This window comes from Falco cherrug, chromosome 5 (assembly GCF_023634085.1).
Source record: "Falco cherrug isolate bFalChe1 chromosome 5, bFalChe1.pri, whole genome shotgun sequence".
Taxonomy (NCBI): Eukaryota; Metazoa; Chordata; class Aves; order Falconiformes; family Falconidae; genus Falco; species Falco cherrug.
This window is the reverse complement of record NC_073701.1, coordinates 76,346,213-76,365,346: the sequence shown is the minus strand read 5'-3', so window position 1 is coordinate 76,365,346 and position 19,134 is coordinate 76,346,213. Positions and strand designations below refer to the sequence as shown.

Genomic DNA, 19,134 nt, shown 5'->3' with positions numbered 1-19,134 from the left:
CCAATGCATTTGACATAAAGTTATTCACACAAAAAATGCAGCATCCAGTAGCATATCAACAAGAGGAAGAGATTTTATATGTTTCTTAGCTGTTTAGAAAGGTTCTTTACGTAGCAGCATGGCATCACAAAATAATTAGGTGCATGGAGAGATAACAAGCAACAAATTATCAGGGAAACATCCTTAGCAAAACTAGATCTCACATTAGTCATAGAACTGACAATTTGTAAACTGTTTTTCCTGAAACCTTGGTCTTTTAGAATATTTTAAAGATTCATTTTTCAACCACTCTCACTTTTAAACATCAGTATTTAGCTGACATAACTTAAATTTTCTAAAAGGAAATTAAATATCCAAGTCACATGAAAATGTTGACTGCAAAGGGAAAATGTGAAGCACATTAACCACAGCAGCTGTTGTTGACACTTTTACAGTTTTGCTGGGAATTTAAGGACCAAACCTTGCTTGTTTGTTTGGTCAGAATGCCAAATGGAATGGCAGAACGGAGCCCCACTTGACTGATCTACATATTTTGGTCACTGTCTATTTTTAATCCTAGAAGGCACCAAGAATAGGAGTGATAATGTTTTAAAAAACAGAACAAATGGGAGTAGAATAGAAAAGAGCATTCACCTAGATGTTCTGAGAAATGAGAAGGGAACAAGGCATGCTGTTACAAACACTGCATTCTGTAATCTCTTTCAGGCACTCAATCTGTTTCCAATGTACAGCTCAGTATTTTACCAAATCTACTCCCTTTAGAAAGTTGTTACAGAACCTTACTGCTTTAATAGTTAGAATCCTTCTTTTAATTTCCAGGCTGAAGTGATTTGTATCCAGACAATACTCGTCTGTTCTTGTGCCACTGTTACCCACAAGTTTAAAGTCATTACTTTTCATTCGATGGGCCATGGACTCAGGAGGTATTCATAAACCACTTCTGAGATTTTTAAAGTGTCATGACGCAAAGTAGGCCTAACAGGTTGTACTTTGCTCTAACAATGCAACAGGGCATGTAGCATCATCTTTGGAAAAAGTCTGGGAATCAAATCAAATAGAAGTGAAAAGCACGGGCTTAAACAATTCTTTTCCCTTCCTCTTGTTTTTCAGCCTTCCATGCATTTTCAGACAGCAGTCATGGACATCTTATCAAACTTCCTCTTTCTACATTAAAGTAACCAAGCCTTCCTAGTTTTCTCCTTGCAAGAAACATCACCTGGTTTTCCTTTTTTGCAGCTACTGCCGTCTCAGTCAGGATTAGACATCAGTGTCCAGAATTCTACATGAATTATCACTGTGTATTACATAACAATGTCAACATTGCCCTAAATCAGCTAGAAATAGTTCATGAAATATGTGCCAAGATCACATATGCCCTCTTCACAGCCACATTACATTGACATCCCGTTGTCATCCTTTGGTGAACAGATGTACTTAGGCCCTCTCTTCACCCATTACCCATCCTCAGCTGCATGGACTTATGCTCTGCACCAGTGAGTCCATGCCACCACTATCACCTTGCTCCTCCAGGTTGGCAAAGAGTGAAGCATCAGCTTGGGAATGGCTGTTGGTGAACCAGCTGATGCCACACTACCTAATGTATCCATTCAAATACAAATGCCTGACATCAACTAAATGCAAGCAATTGTTGCTGGTAACCCATCAGCATGTTTGGACTATTCTGGACCATATTTTTCTAGTATAATGACCATGAATTGCACTTTAAACCTTTTTATTTTACTGATGTTCTAATATAACTTCACCAGTAATAGGAAGGCTAAATAGTAAGACACAGAAACCAAGTAATAATTAACTTTCTTTAGAGGAATATAAAGCTACAAGGATGACTAGTTTTATTTTCATGGGAAGTCTTAATATTTCTCTCATGGAATTAATCTTAAAACATTGAATTAACTCTTTATGAAGCCACACTGAATGTCTCTCCGGTAAAGACTCAATGCGTAACAGTTTTATAGTGTTCAAAAACGTATTAGACAAGCTGAAGGTACCTGGGGGAAATTTGATTTTGAAACATGCAGTCCACATCTGAGAGAAGACTCATTTAGATGCGTGGACAACATTTTCCCATGTCTAGGTGAAAAACTTTTTTGTGGCTTGTTCTACATTTCTGATCGTTTCTTCCTCTTGCCAAAGGTTACAAACCTTTTTCTTTTTCAAGGTCATTACTAAGCCTAGTTTCAAAGCTAACTACACTTCATGCCAATTTCTCATCCACAGGGTTTTTTATGGTTAATTTAAACAAAGAAAATCACAACTGAACGCTATGGCACTGAATTGCAGTTATAAATTGGTTTAAATTAAAGGACTAAATCCCATGTCACATTCACATTCCTGCACGGGTACTTCTTGAGCTCCTCATTTTGAGGCTTTGCTACGTAGTGGTTATGTTTACACGGATAAATTAAGTAGCGCCAGGGAGCACTCCCAGGCATTGAAACGCAACTGTCTACGCTATTAAATTGTTAGAATTGTCCCACAGCATGTGTCACGGGAGTGTTTTCAGTCTGTTCCAACTAACAATCTTCCAAAATATTGCCAGGGCACAGTCTGCAAGTCAGGACATGCCAGGAATGGTTCCCCATAGGCAGTGTGAGTCCGGTGACCCAGTTTGAGAAGGTAAAAAAATGTAATAGTATGGACACTGGCCAGCGTTCCAGCTGACTGTGCACCAGAGGGTGGTTCTGGACATGCTTACTTTGCAGATACAGGCCCAGCCACTGCTTCCCTCTGTTGGGCACTGGGAAGCTGAGGAGATGACTTGATACGGAAATGTCTGAGCCTAACTTTGAAGACTTAATCTCCAAGAAGGATGGGATCATTTATGTAGGTGTTTCACGCTTACATGCTGGCATCTGGGCTGTTGCAAAACAACCTTCTCCTAAAGAGACTTTATGTTACATAGAACTGAGGAACACTGGCTTTTCTACAGCCACTCCAGAAGCCTGTTACTGCAGAGAAAGAGGCAGGAGGTCAGATAGGAGGTAAACACACTGCTTCTAGCCCACCCTCCTCCCCTCCCTGCATAAATCTTCCCTGATCTTAAGAGACCATGTCCGATTTCATTCACACTTCTGCTGCACACAAAGTCCATCACAACAAAGTACTGTAGGGAGAGGTTGCGGAGGTGCAGTCTAGCACAGCACTGCAAGACACATTCTGGCCATGTTCATCGCACAAGGTGTCTCACCTTATTCAATGAACTTCTATAAGTAAGGTGCATGACTTTTGACTTAGAGCAGTAAACACAAGAACCTCCAAAGGTTTCACAAGTAGCATTTTCTAAACCTCTAAACTCAGAATGTTTGTCTTTGACCCTGCAAGTACAACATGTCTAGCTTTCTTCTCTATAAACTTTTCCTTTCTGAAAGACAATCAGAAAAATAAGGAAAGTAGAATGTGTGACAACTCATCAACTGTTTGTAATAATTTATTTTAAACCATTTATTCGGTAGCTCTCTCCTTCTGATGCACTCTCAATTACTTGATTGAATAATTCTCTGAAATATTCTCTGAAATAGCACATGATGTGCTTGTGTCAAAGTGGCTCTCCACAGAGGCCATCAGCTACCTTTTAAAATCAATGAAATTCATAAATTTGCATCTGGCTTCTCAAGGAGAAAATAAAGCAACCTTTTCCCCTGGTACGTATGACCTACTCATTCTAAGGCCAGCTTTTTTCAAGTCTGCACTATCTCTGAATGCCAACATGAAGACAGATAATATCTTCCTTAGAACAGATAGATCTTGAAGTCTATTATATTCCCCTTCTTAAAGATTCCAGCTGTAATTCTCTCTTAGTAATTGGGATTTGCACACTGTTCCACACAGTAATGCATATTCTAGCTATTCACTCTGTCATGCTGCCACTGCATTTTTTAACAATGCTGATAGCAACTGATGTTATCAAATTCTGCAGACTTTTCAGGCTCTTCGCTTGCTCATGTCTTTTTTCCATTTCACCATTTCTGAGCAAAAATGTTTTTATTTTTTCCTTTGTGATGCCTCACTACTGTGACCCTGCCATTCCTCACAGCTGGATCTTGTTAGTTTCAAATATTGAGTCCACACTGCCTGATCACACCATAGATTTTCTGTTCTGATATGTTTGCTCTCTTCATGTTTGCAAGATCAAAGCTAATGCTGTTTATGACACACTGCTCAAAAGGTTCACTTCTCAAAAAAGGTAGAATAACCTTAGTGTTTGAAACCTATCCTTCCTTTTATACCATGCCTTCTACTGCCACTAATATCCATATGTTTCTCCTCTTCTGGCTTCATTTTCCCATATAGCCATTTTCTTCATTAAACTTTTAGAAGGAATTTTTGAAAGAACTCAGCAGCAGACATATCTATGCCAGTGATGCCCCTTCAGGTGCAAGAAAGCAGAACTGTGCCAACATCAGCTGCTTTCCAAAAGCTCACCCCCATTTCTCTTTCCCAATGGTATTCAAGTTCTCAGCGCCCCACATTTCTATAGGTGATATACCCCTCTTCTGAATTCCCTCTCAGCTTCCTTCTCAACTCCCATACATCTTTTTTTCAGTGAACTGGAATTTGGCCTCAAATTGCCTAAATAACTTCATATATTTCCTTTTATATCTTACTATTCTGTTATCTTAGTGTTTTTCAAACAGTGGGCCACAGCCCCCAGGATGTTCATAAAAGGCAATTGTCAGAGTTATAAGATGCTGAAATCTTTATTACACTCTAAAACAAAAGAAAATATAACTTCTTTATTCCCAACACACCTTTATCCTTCAAAAACAAGTTTTGCTATCAAAATCTCAAATCACTCATACAAATAAATGATATACACTTCTTACGTGATACATTTTAGCCAGGTTCCCTCTGGTATCAAGACTGATGCAGCTGTGTGACTTTAAGCCTGATGACCAACTTCAAACAAATTTGACTGATGCTACAAGCCTCCAAGATACTAAAATTCTGCAAGTTTTGTGAAAAAGCTGGCTCCTGGGCAGAGCAGAAAGTATTCCTAATTCCCACTAGTGGAAAGACAGGGATAGTTTATCCTTTAACAAATCTAGGTGGCAGCTTGAGGACATCAAATCAACACACAAACAGCTTTCTGCCAGCTCTAACACATGCTGTGTCCTTGTCAACTACACAGATGAAGAGCGTGTGAGGAGTCAGACAATTTAGCTACTGAAGGCAAGGGATGACGGGATGCAGGAAAGAACTTTTAATACTGTGGGCACAGGGTATTTTGGGGAAGAAATTACTTTCGGAGGGGACACTGAGGCACATTTCCTTCATTTCCACTGTTCACAGGACACACCTTTAACCTTCATTTTTATAGCCAAAGCATGAAATACATCAAAATGTTTACTTCAAATAAAATAACAAAACTTCCAGTTCTTCATCTTTCCAACCTACCCAGCTAACCTTCCAACTCACATTAGAACACGGGCACTTCCAGTACGCATCACAGCCAGCATGACAGTAGCAGAGTGCAGGCTACCATGGGGCACTCCCACCCTAAGGATGAGGAACCCTGGGAACCTCTATTAAGCCTGATGGGAAACTTTCCTCTGGAGCTGAACGGACAGAAAATCATACTGGCAGCATGATTTCTCCACTAGGAAAAAGAAGCACATGCACCAGGGCCCACTCAATTTAGGAAATGTCCTTATAGGCTTGATGAGACAGTCTATTTGTTAGCAAGGAGAGCACTCAGCTCTTTCCCTGCTCCCTGCCCACCTGCCCAACTCCAGCACCCCATTTCACCAAGACGCAGAGGCAATCCTCATTTTATCATGGTCAGAGCCCTCAGCATCCCTAATTTTTCAGAATTTTCTCCACCAAAGGTCCAGCTCCCATTATTGCTCACAGACCACTAAATAACCTCAGTTACCTCACCCTGCGGGTGGGGTGGGGGTTGTTAACATTCTTATTAAAGTCAGCATCAATGCTGAAATGCAGTTCAAAATTCTGGTTGATGTTCCTGGATTTGCCCTCCTCTCCCTTTGGCCTCCCATGTGCCTCTCGCTTTACAGCTGAGGTACATGTTGGGAACAAAAGCTGGCAGCCGCATTGGTTAAGGTCCTTTGCTTCTGGTGAGTTAGGCCATGCCTCTTAGAAAGAGGCAGCCAATCTTATGTAAAGGCTTCAAGTGAAGAAGCAATCACTGTAAAGATAATTAACAAATTAAATTTAACAGGTTAAAAATGTATATACCTCATGGCTCATGCAAGTTTGTGTAACTTCAGCTTCCAGACATAGCATCTGTCAAGTTAAGGAGCACAGCATGACTTGAAATCTCCCCCTGTAGGTCCTGATATACCATAATCTGTCAAATTCTAATCTTCTTTTGAATAGCAAGAAAATTCATCCTTTTAGGTCTTCTTCTTTCATTTATTTAAACCAGTCCTGAAATCCTATCTCCTTTATACTTGAAAGGGAGTCTTGACAGATGTTTGTCCTGGACAGAGTGGGCATGGGAACCACTGTGGTAACAGCAGTCCCATTGTTTGCGCACACATTTAGGGGCCACATCGGACTTCTTAAGTGCAGCACTGCAGTGAGAGCTCACACGCAGACACACATCTACGACAGCCTCTAATTTCTCTTCTAAATAACTGTTTTCCATAACACGTAACTTCGGTAATTCTCCCATCAGTAGGATGTCTCCTACATTTTGATCCCCAGAAGCCTTACGCTGCATTTGATGTATTACAATACAGGCTGTTGAAGCAAGCCTAGGTTATTATGACATCCAAATCTGTCTATGGAATTAGCTATCCTTACTGTAATTTATTAAACAAATAACTATAATTTATTAAACAAATAATTTTTGTACCACCTCCAAAGTTCAGCAGCTATAAATGTATATTATTCTCCCAACTGATTTTTAAAGACACTGAGGCTACAGGCAAGCGCCTTGCCTGACCCCACCAGACATCCTGCTCAAACACTGGTGCAAGACTGGTTTTTCATCCAGCCTTCTGGAATTTACCCCTATACCAAGATCTGACAAACAGCAGTAACAAAGGCTCTGAGAGCATCAAGGTCAAGGCATTTAAGACTTACATAAAAGTCACCTGGTCCTGCAGACTGATTTCAAGTCAAACAACACAGCTGCAATGAGGAATTCCACCTTCTCATTCTGAAACAATTCCCTGTTTTAAATGAATTTTTAACTGTGGCATGTAATAACCTCTCCAAAGAACTGGCAATTGAGTAATATGGAACCAGTTTTAAAAACTGGTTTCAAACAGGTCCAGGTAAAACCTGGGGAACCACAGAAAGACTGATATCTGCACCATGTACATCAGCAACAACAGAGTTATGTTGGCACATGCACAAACATAGCATATTTGTGTGACAAAAGGGAGTAAGGTAGGACCAACACACCTATTTTAAGTAATTTTTTACAAAACTACCAGAGCTCTCCAAAGAAGTAGAAAATAATGCGATCTGTGGAAATTTTCATTAACAAAGCCCACTTGGACTTCCAAAAGACATTTGATAAATCTGTCATTCATAAGTCTTAAAAAAACTAAACTCCCAGAGGATAAAAATAAATGTCCTTGCAAGGATAAATAATTAGAAACAGATGGTAGGAGAATACTGACAATTTCCCAGGCGGAGAGAGGTCAACGGTGGAGTCCTGCAGGGATCTGTGCTGGAACCTGGGAGCTGCTCGCTTATTTATAAATGAACTGGAAAACAAGGTAAATGGTGAGATGACAAAGTTTGCTGCTGATGTTCATTCAGGGTAGCTAAGATAAGGGAAGACTATGAAGAAAGACTTTACAAAACTGAGCGACTAGGCAATAAAAAGGCAAATTAAAGTCAATGTAGATAAATAAATACAAAGTCATTTCCTTGAGGGGAAAATACCTAACTGCACAGTGATGTACTCCAAGGTGACTATTACCACTTCAGGACTAAGATCTTGGGGTTGTAATAGGTAGTTCCATAAAAAAATCAGCTCACCGTTCACTAACAGTGAAAAAGTGAGTATTAAAAATTACTAGGAAAGGAACAAAGAATGAAAGAGAGATTATTATTATGCCATTGTATAAATGGCTGGTTTGCCTGTCTTGAATGAAGTTCTCATCCCATCGCCTCTGAAAGGATACAGCAGGCTGGAAACGGCTGCGGGCAGGGCAGCAGGGATGACCACAGGCCTGGTACAACCTAACAACCAAGGAATGACTAAGAAGCCAAAGATTCATCAAGTCTCAAAAACAGGTAGCAGGGAATACAGCAAAGGTGTATTCAAGGACCAGCACAGGGAAGGTGTCTGGGAACACCCTGCTCACAGCCTCTTCCAAAACATGAGCTGGGGGATCAAATTAAATGGGCAGGTACAAGGTTTAAAACATAAAAACCCACTACTGAATCTTCACATAAGACGTATTAAGCTGTGGAACTCCTTGCTTTGGAGCACTGTAAACACTGTAAGTTTACACAGGTTCAAAAAGTGACCAAAGTAATGAAAAAGAAATTAATTCCAGCAAGAGCTTTTAAATGCCAAGACTTATCTTAGCAAATCCCTGAACACAAGTGCTGGAGGACAGAGAGTAGTGAAGGCAAAATGAGCTTTCAAAGCTTTGATGCTTCTGTGGGCTTATGTGACAGACCACTGTTGGAGATCACTGGGCCTGTGGTTTGACAAAGTACAGAGGTTTTATGTCGTTTTGTTCAACTGTCCTCTTACTGTGGCATGGGCTTAGCCGTGTCCTGAAAAATATGTACATTGGTTTCATCCTACTTGTCCACGGGATGCTTCTATGCCTTTCTTTTGCTTACTTTACTTTTCTTTCCTGTAACTTGCAACATCCTAGCAAAGACAAAAGTAATGACATGTCTAATAATGAAAAAAATCACAATAACAGAACTGAAGCATTTAATTTATTTAACTTACAAAGGAATAAATCTCAAGAAATGTCTTTGTAAGGTTTCTTGCAAACTTTAGATGCAGGGTAATAAAGAACAATAATACCTCATTTCTAACTTTCACTAAGTGTGTTCATGCAGCTGCTCAGATTTGGTAAGTGTACGTGCAAGTGTTTGTACATGATTTTGAAACTGCAGAAGGGGAGACTAGAGGCTGGAGAACAAGGCTGCCAACACTGGCTCTCAAGATATCAAGTGTACCCTGACTGCATTATGCACGTGAAACAGAAAAAGCAGTCTAAGTCATGGCAAAATCGTAAGGCAGTCTAATGTTGTCCTCACGTACACATAGGAAACTGCTTTTTTCCTAGGATTTTTCTGCTTGATCATGTCATAGACATGATTAGACAGCAAGGAGGCCTGAAAATGTGTATGTCCAAGATATTGTTTATTTTTTCCCTGTTTAAAAAACATCTCTTCAAAACAAGAGCTATATCATGCTGACAATTTATAATGACTCATGCAGGACAGAATGTGAACAAAATCTTTTTCTTTTAAAGAAATTAGCTCCTAAGCGTTCATCTGCAATCCTAAATCAAGCATGATCCCAGGTCAAAAAAAAAATGCTTCTTAGAAGATTTAAATTAAATTTTAAGTATTATATGATCTGTGATGAATGCTAATACTACTAAGGTACATAATAGCAAGCAAAATCAAAGTTATACTAACACACTTGCTTATTTCACTACTTCAAGTTCAATTTTATTCCTGTACTACAAAGAACTACACACATATGTAGATGACATTACTATATTATTATCTGTGAGATAAGCACCTTAAGCTTATTATTGCCTATTACTTATCCTCTCAAAACAGTAGAATAATAACAAAAGTAGGTCATATAGCTCATAGAAAACCTAGCAGAACTCATAACTCTCTTGTCCTGCACAATTTTTTCTAAGGTTTCCTTCTGTCCCACCACCGATGCTTTCTTCTTCAAAGGGTGTAACCCAAACCGATACGGATTTTCTGGTAGTTTCCTCTCCCTTTGAGGAAACTTTTTTGAGGTAATTAACAGTCAGGGAAATGCTGAATTAAGGTACAACTTTCAGCAAAACAACAAATTCAGGTTCTTTCAACACCCAACATTGTTCTAGCTCTTCCAGGGCATTTACATACAAACCAGGAAAGATGGCCAATAACCACTTGGCTATACATGTATTCCCCTATTATTTTAATTTTGGAGGTAAGCAGTCTGAAAAGTGATTCTACTGCTGACATAAAACTCCTGATGTTGAATGTTAATGCCAACAGTGCATCTACCAGCTTTGGAGATGACAAAAATTCTGTGTTAATTGCCTGAAAACGTATCTTCGGTGTCATACCTGCACATATGCAGCATGCTATAGACTGGTAGGGCTCCCACAGATCAGCTGCATGCAGTGGTTTCTAAACGTTTTTATTATTAATCATTATTCACCTGTGCAGAAATGCAGTAAAGGAATCAGATTCATTTTTATATACCTTGCACTATCTTCTTGGTATGAAGCAGTGGAACCATATAAATAAAACACCATTATCTCTGGTGCTGGAAAATGTAAGGGATTTGGAAACTGTGCTGTCCTACTGCATACTGGGCATGAACAAAACAGGCTGAGGATGCACCAAACCAGTGAATATTCATGCCACCTTTTACCAGCGGAGCCATAAGGAGAGGAGACAGCTGAAAGCAAAAGTCCTTAACCGAGCAGAGGAGACGTCAGTGGTGCAAAGATGAAACAGTTTGCTCTGCCTGGAGCCAAGTGACATGACTGTGTACAATTAATAAGATCATACCAGAATGCATGTTACTGAACAAAGTAGCCACCAGCATCAAAGAGGATTCCCATTGCAGAGATAATGAGCCCAAACCTAGCCTGACTGGAATTGAGAGAAAATCTACCAACCTCAAATGACTGCAGATCAATCCCCAAGTGATAAAGAAAGAAACCATAAACATGAGTGATGGAAACAGCATAAATATATATATATAACAACACATAAAACCAGCATCACAGAGAGAAATGGTTAAAGCTGTTTAATCCAAACCAGAAATTTCCACTAAGCCTCATGGACTAGGTGGCAAATTGAATAATGCTGAAGCTGCTCAGCAAACAACTCAGAAGAATTATTGCTCGGAAACTGAAATGAATATAGGTCAATTCAAAAGTGATTGTGAGCCCATTTTGGAGATATTTTGCTCAGTTTCCCTAACAGCTTATTCCTGCAAAGACAAAACTTCTCAATTTCAGGGTTTTATCAGGAGGACAAGCAAGAAGGTATGCTTTGATTTTAGACTTTTTTTTTTTCAAATTATTGAAGAATTAATCTTTACTATCTTGCTAAAATTGATTTTGTTACTATCTCAAGTCTACAGACCATTCTCTTCTCCTCCTCTGCCTCCCAGCTGCACACAAATCACCCGTTCTCTACTAACTCAGAGGGGAAGCTGTGTTGGGAATGCAGAAAGGGATGTCCTGGTGTTCTCCCTCCTTATCATGCGCTTTCCCCAGGGAGACACTGGATGTGATGGGGAAAGTAAGAAGACCTTCGGAGGCAAAACCAGCAACCAAAAGGAATTCTTTCTTACACTCCTAACGTACAGAGAAGAATACACCTTGCACAGGCGGAACGGACCCCAACCAAAACTCACGCATGTAACACCCAATGACCTCGGCTGCCCTTCCAGTTGGCCAGCAAAAGCCCTCGCCATCCCCTCCCGCTGAACTGGAGCGGGCTCTGCCTGGACCAGGGGGCCACCCGGGCTCAGGACTAACCTTCAACAGGCGCTGAGTTAAATTCACCCACCGCCGCGCCCTCGAAGCGTCCCCCACGGCCCCCACTGCCATTTTCTCCCGACCTTTAGCGACAGACCAAGCGCCGGAGGACAGCCTGGGGCTGCCACTGCCCGCCAGCCCTGCCCGCAGCTGCCTGATGCTCACGGGTCGGTTCCCGGCCCGAAGCCGGACAATTTCTCCGGGCACCCCCGCTCCCCGGGGCGGTGCCGAGGGGCGGAGGCTGCGCCTGACCTGGGCCCGCGGCCGGTGCCCACCCGGGCGGTGGGGCGGCCCCAGGCGGCCCCCGGCACCGCGCCGCAGCGCTGCCGGTGCCGGCCCCGCCGCCCCGCCAGCCCCCGCCGCTGCCCCGCCACCCGCTCCCGGCCCCGCCGCCGCCGCAAGTTTCTCCAGAGCCGCCCGTGCCCCCGGCGGCGCCGGGCAGGGCCGGGCAGCGCAGGGCGGCGCGGAGACACCCCCCCCGAGCCGGGGCCGCTGCCCCTCACTCACCCGAGGTCAGCTGCATCCAGGCACAGATCTTGTAGACGGTGGCTGTGTTGCAGAAGAAGAAGAGGATGAAGCAGACGATGCAGGCGATGATGAGCATCATCGAGAGCCCGATGAAGAAGGAAGCAGCTTTGAAGGCTCCCGAGGGCAGACTGGAGAAGTCTGTGAAGCTGCCCCGGCAGGTGAGTTCCCGGCTGAAGCCGTTGCCGATGCAGTAGTGGAAGAGCCCGAAGTAGCCCGCCTGCGGCGTGTCCACGCCGTCCCCGATCCAGTAGGGCTGGATGAAGCACACCACGTTGACGATGGCAAAGCAGATGGTGAAGATGGCCCAGAGCACGCCGATGGCCCGCGAGTTCCGCACGTAGTTGGTGTGGTAGATCTTGGCCGCCTCCTGAGCCGGGAGCATCCCCGCTGCTGCCGCTCCTGACGAGCCTGCTCCTGTCGCCGCCGTCCCTGCAGCCGCTCCGGGCATCCTCGCCGAGAAGATCCCCCCTCCCCTTCCTCCTCCTCCTCTCCTCCTCCTCCTCCTCCTTCGCCTCCTCCTCCCCGCTCGCTCCGCTCGACGCGACGCGCTCCGCCGCCGCCGCTGCGTGCGAGAGCCGGCGAGCCCCTCCGCCGGGCTTCAGCGGCTCGGCGCCAGCAGCAGCAGCCGCGGCGGCAGCACCAACACGGCCCGCCGCCGCCTATCGGGGCGCAGCGCTGCCGGCCGCCGCGCACCGCCCGCCCCGCAGCCCGCCCTCCCGCCGCCGCCCGCGGTTCCCCGCCGCGCCGGGCGCCAGCCGCCGCCCGCCACGGGGCCCGCCGCGGGGCCGGGGGCGCCCCGCCGCCCTGCGCAACCGCCGCCCGCCAGCGGGGGGCTGGGGGGTCGCCGGAGCGCCGTGCCTGAGGAGAGGCGGCGGCGGGGCCGCTGGCGCCCTGTCGCCGGGCGGGCGGCGGGAAAGGCGAGCCCTGTGGGCGGCGGGGGCGCCGCGGCCTCCCCTCAGCGCCGCCGGCGTCGGGCTCCTGGGGCGCCGCTCCCGGGCGGGGCAGCGGCTGCCCGGCTGAGCGGCTCCCGGCGCCGCGCATGCTGCGTGTCCGGGGAGGCACGTTCTGGCAGCGGGTTTTAAAGTTGAAAACCCGTGTGTGGGGTTTGCCCCTTCCTTCACAGAACACCCGTCAGTCTGCAGCGGGGGGCTCTCCCTGCCGAGCCCCCTGGGTTGGGGACAGCAGCGGCCTCCGGCCCTGCCACCGGTGCAGCCCGAGGTGCTTGTCTCCCGCTTGAAGCAAACCTCCGCGGGGGCAAAGCCTGGAGCCTGGGGGCGCAGGAATCATCGGGGGCAGCTCCTCACCTCAGGAGGTGGGGTGGCAGCTGCGGGGAAGACCCCGCTGTGAGCACGGAGCAGCCGCGGGGCCGCGGTGGCGGCTCTCGGTGCGAGTGGGTGAGGTGGCGACGAGCAGCTGCGCTCCGGTCGAGCGACTTTGGCTGGGCGCTGGGTGTGCTGAGCATGTTGGCATGCAGCAGCGGTTAGCGTATATTAATGAGCAATTAGCAGCTGGTAATAATCATTCCTATGCCAGCGACGCTTGCGTTCGCAGTCACTGACCTCTGCGCCGGGCCTGAGTTAATAGCGGTAATTGATGGCGCATACACAGAGCGCCCGGGGAGCTGTCCCCTGCCGGGACGTGCTCGCAGCCGGAGCGCGGGGAGGCTGGGGGCAGGGGGCCGCCCGGGGCCGGCAGGGGGCCGCCCGGTGCAGGCAGGGGGCCGCCCGGTGCAGGCAGGGGCCGCTCGGTGCAGGCAGGGGGCCGCTCGGTGCAGGCAGGGGGCCGCCCGGTGCAGGCAGGGGGCCGCCCGGTGCAGGCAGGGGCCGCTCGGTGCAGGCAGGGGGCCGCCCGGGGCCGGCAGGGGGCCGCCCGGTGCAGGCAGGGGCCGCTCGGTGCAGGCAGGGGGCCGCCCGAGGCCGGCAGGGGCCGCCCGGTGCAGGCAGGGGCCGCCCGGCGGTGCGTACCGGTGCTCGCCAGTCCCGGGAGGATGGAGGGTCGCGTGGAAATTACTCCCGGCGCTCTTAAGGATCTTTAATCCGTTTCGAAGTTTCGTTTCTGCCCCATGACTGCCAAAAACCAGGCGCAGCTCAGCAGGGCCGGCACGCCGGCCCTCCCCGAGTTTGCCACAGAGGGGCTAGGAAGGGGCAGCACCTGCCAACGGGTTTCCAGGCCCCCGCGCCATTTCTGGGGACAGTCAGAGCTTCAGGAGCTGCTGCCGAGGGGTGAGAGCAGGAGGGAGCCGCCTCAGAGCATAGCCTTGCCGCAACTGCCCTGCATGCGGGAGCGCTCCCCTCTGCGGGGGCAGTGGGGTGGCACGCATGGCGCAGGCTCGCTCAGACACAGGCGGCGGGGGTGGCGTGGACCCCATGTACTCAAGCTTGCCTCACTTTCTTAGGGAGGTGGGTTCGAGTGTGCAAAGTACAGCTGAAATTCCTGGCCATTCCCACCCAGTGTGGTGCGTGCAACACTGACAGGGGTGCCCCTGCATGCTCCACTGCCTCAGCATGCTCCTGCTGCAGCTGCTGCGCGTGACCGGACTGCTCATACACCACCTTCGGAGAGGGACTGCACTCCTTCCAGCCTCCAGCAGCAGGAGGAGTCGTGGCCTTCCCCTTCAGTGCTCGGTCCTGTTTCCTCCAGGATGAGGCCAGCTGGACCCCAGGGCTTGGTGCGGGATGCCTGCCTTCCCTGTCCTCTAAGGGGCCACAGGGGATGGAGATTAAGACAATACAAGCCAGACTTAAAAAGGCTCTGGCCTGAAGTGGCCAGAGACAATTTAGGGATGGAAGTCGGAGTGAGGGCTGGGCAAGAAGTCCCGAGAGATCAGAAAGAGAGGAGGTAGTGGGGAAGGTGGCCTTCCCAAGGGTGAAGCGGCAACGTTGTCAGCTCCTCAGAAAAGGAGGAATACGTATCAGTCATCAGCAACATTCGAGCTGCTTCAGGGACATCAGTGTACCACAAAGGAACCACAGCAGAAAGCCTGTCTTTTATATGAAGTGTGCACCTGAGGTCTCAAGAGATGGGACAGAGGGGAGTGGAAAGACTGAGTGCATGAGCATACATGAGAGAAGCCAGAGGACTGAGAACTGCTAAGGATATATGCTAGCTTACATGCTAACAGCTGGGCCAAATGGGAGGTTTAGGGGTAGCGGGCCTGTGAATGTGCACACAAGGAAGATGAAACCTGGAATTGGTCTGGCAGGAGGAAGAGATACAGACCTGGGAAGGAGCCAGAAGAGGAGAAATGAGGTGCTCTGCAGGAGAAATCGGCCAAGGGAGCTGAGGAGGCCAAAATAACTGAGACTGGAGGAGAAGCCAGTGAAAGGGAATCAGGCTGGGGTAGGGAAATGTGGAAGCCAGACTGGGCATGAAAGAAAAAGGCCAGAAGCAGGGGAAGAAACTAGGATTCTGCTGACAAGCTGAGTAAAAGAGTGTGGGAAAGAAGACAAGGTTGCCTGTGTCCAGGCAGTGGCTGGTTTGGTTGTCCTAGGATATCCTGCCTGGCCTCCAGCACCAAAAAGATTTCACATGGACTCTTAAGTGATACCCAGTAGTCCTTCAGTTTAGCGCATCAAAAATGGGAAAGTGGTACTAGCTGTCTGGTTTTTGGAGCACCTGAGTCACTCCAGTTGTGTCCCTCTCTAGAGCTTTGAATCCTCTAGTCTTACTCTTTGCTATCACAAATTTCTTCAGAATATACAAAAACAAGCTCAAGAGGCATTCTGATGCTTCTTACCACAATTACATGTGTGCTTCAGAGTATTAGAAAATATCACGTCTCTATGAGATAAAAGGATGGTGTATTCTGGACAGAACAGTGAAAAGGCAGCTGGGCCCTCTTTTCTCAAAGCAGAGCTCCTATGGATTTTGGTTGCAGCAGTTCCGCAAATGAGGCCTCAGAAGGAGATGTACTGAGTCGCTGCTCATCTATAAAAAGTTGTAAGCATCTTGCCTAGTAACATCACAGAAGAATTCTGTGGCAGAAGCAGGGATAGTCTCCAGCTCTTCTGGACAGCTTTCATCATCTTAATCCTCAGAAGATTATCCTTTCTCTCAACAGCCCTGTTGTACCTCCACTATTTTTCTCCCTGAGAATTAACTGCGTCCCAGCCCTGTGGCTGCCATCTAGTCTCATCTAAAAAAGTCTGAGTCTTAAGCCAGGATTTTCACCAAAAGCTTCTTCAACAGGTGAAACAGGATTCTCATCATCCTGATCTTTCCGGACAGCAGATGCAGTCTCATGCACCTGATAAGGTAGGATCCTGTTCACCAATTAGCAAATGAGCATGTGACACAGAACAAAGGGGATATAAATCAAGTGGCATAGACAGCTCATTTTTGGCACATACTTTTCAGTACTGGATTTTACAACCACAACATTGTTTTTAAAAAACATTCTTGTGTGCACAGGTGGTTAAAAATAGGCACATTTAAAGACAACATAGATAATCTTTAAAAATACACTTTGTGCCCCAAATTGGCCTTGACCATACTGTTGATCATTTTTTCTGACCACAGATGTGCTCATTTTTGTATGTATAGATCATTACACAAAACACTACATAAAAACTTATTATTTGGTTAGTGTTTCTAATCCCAGCATTTCTCTTTGGAACTAGCCAATTTTTTGCAGTGGTGGAGCTGCAGTGGAGAACTGCTTAAACATTTTTGGTGTGCTGTGTGGAAGGCCTGTATGTTGTACTGGGGAAACCCTTGGATACGGTGGGTAAGAACAACAGATGAATGCAGTTCCTGGGCCATGGCTGATGCCTGGCAAGAAATGTACACCTGGGAAATCATTGGTATTCACGTGGTGGGAAACTAAGAGAAAGACAGTGAGGAGATGGAGTAAATGCATGGTTGGAGAAGAGTCAGCAAGAGAGAGGACTTACACAAAAAAGAAAGAAGCGTCTGAGGAGGGAATGAGGTAGTAAGAAGTTATGTGTTAAAGAATAAATAGCAATAAAGGTGTCTGAAAATGAATGATCCATTTTGGTAGGGCTGGACCCTGCTAGGGTGACAGTCGAAGGAACTGGGAAGACCTGTTGAGCACATGAGAACATGATCACACAGACAGAGGCAAACTTCCATGGGAGGGAGATGCCCCTGTTCAGGCACATGACTCCCTCTTGCCCACCCCTCTGAGTGGTTTCCCCCATCTGACCCTCTTAAAATGCAGCTCTGCCTCAGAGGCTTTCCCTTCTTCACCTCACAGAGGGGTCTAGGTGCCAGATGGCTTTACATATCTGTCACTGCATGTAAGAGTACATGAACTGCTCTACCTTTCTGGGACTTACCTCCCGGGTTTCTGTGGTATCACTCACTGGCTATCACGTTCACCCAATGCCTATCAACAACTGGTAATTTCACTCTGAACCCACTTAAATAGCTACACGGAACTCTTTAAAACCCTTTAACACAACTGATATGGATATGTCCAACAAACAAATTCATCCAATTTGGACTGACCTAGATCCTGAGGCTGGAAGAGGTGGAAGGCAAGCCATGGTAGTCTTGATGCTGCTCCAGCTTGTGTCCAAGGGTATGTGGGGCATTTAAAGCAGAAGCTGAAAAAGCAGAAAGTCTCCACTCTGCTTCCCTATTTCCTACACTTAGTGTGAGCTGAAGCTGGGACAATGCTAAAGGGACAAGCAGCAATTTTTGTGCCATGGCCAAGATAACCTGAGCATGTTTTGGGCTTGAGTACAGCTTAACCAGGTGCCAGCACTGATAGGTAGCATCTTAAAACATGTCAGCCCAGATCAATTTTTCCCTTGTCCCATGTTGTCTGTAGCCAGCTGCAAACAGTCGCTGGCTGTGTTTGCCCAGAGCAGCAGTGATTCCCAGTAAGCCCAGGACTGGGCAGTGGAGGGAGTGCTGGGAGCCCCGGTACCCTGGTGTGCAGCCCCATCGCCACAGCAACCCACAGCCTCTCCACCTGGTGTGCAGCCCCATCGCTACATTAACCCACAGCCTCTCCACCGATGAGCTCTTGCTGTCTATCAAAAAGCATTAACTTTTACATTATGTCTTTTTTTTTTTTTTTACTAGTTTCTGCACATTTTGGTTTTCTTTCCTGCTGGGGTCCGGCCACACTGGTGAAATGTTCCTTCCCAGGGAGTGGGAAATGGCATTTCTTTCTGTTTCTGTAGTGTTTACAACTGTGGGAGAAGCACAGCAAAGGACTAGCTAGAATTACCATTATCAGTATTGGTGAAACTGCTGTTGCTGTCACTGTTTCAGTCAGAAATGGTCCAATTTAGGCCTACCTTAAAAATTAGAAAGTTGATAACTTAGAAGATTTGGCCCACTTCTCTTGAATTTAGTCCTGCTCTTGGTGATAGCAGATGGGGAGTCCTGTAAGGCACCCATAAAGCAGGGCAGAGCCAGGAAGCACAGTGAGGCCCTGCTGGAGCCGCATCCCAAGCAGGCTGCAGGACTTGATGTCCTAAAGCACTGGGAAATGGAGTGCAATCATTAGGAAAAAGCCACATATTGCAAAGTCTACCCTGAATCAAGGTAGTTGGCTGCAAATGACAGGAGTCCACTTCAGCAGGCAGAGAGGGGGCTAGCAGGAGAGTGGTGGTTTGACAAGGAGCAGTGGCTGCAGTGAGGCAGAAGGGATGTGAGGAAGGTAGAGAAATACCTGGGTTGTATGTGGAAGCAAATATTGAAAGGAAGAAAATATTCCACCAGCCTTTAAAAGAAATAAAAGCATGGGAAAGGGATTAAGTTGCAGGTTCCTCAGTGACAGCAGAAGATTGTACTTTATAACCCAGGATAGATTCACCTGAGAAAAAGCGGGATGAGCAGTGGCTGTTGAAGGGGAAAGCGGGTGGGAGTACAGATGAACCGGGTGAAGTAAGTAGAGGGAAAAAGGGAACATAATTAAGATCCATGGCAAAGA

General features: G+C 46.7%; 1 protein-coding gene across 2 annotated transcripts in view; it reads right to left on the bottom strand.

Annotated features, from left to right (window-relative positions):
* The window catches only part of LHFPL3 (LHFPL tetraspan subfamily member 3), a 252,116-nt gene extending 239,177 nt beyond the window's left edge, over positions 1-12,939 (bottom strand). For both annotated transcript variants that reach the window (XM_055710952.1, XM_055710951.1), the window contains exon 1: positions 12,207-12,939. In XM_055710952.1, the coding sequence (XP_055566927.1) occupies positions 12,207-12,675 (469 nt within the window). In that variant the 5' untranslated portion in view covers positions 12,676-12,939. The remainder of the gene's footprint in view (positions 1-12,206) is intronic.
* Between the last annotated feature and the right edge of the window lie 6,195 nt (positions 12,940-19,134).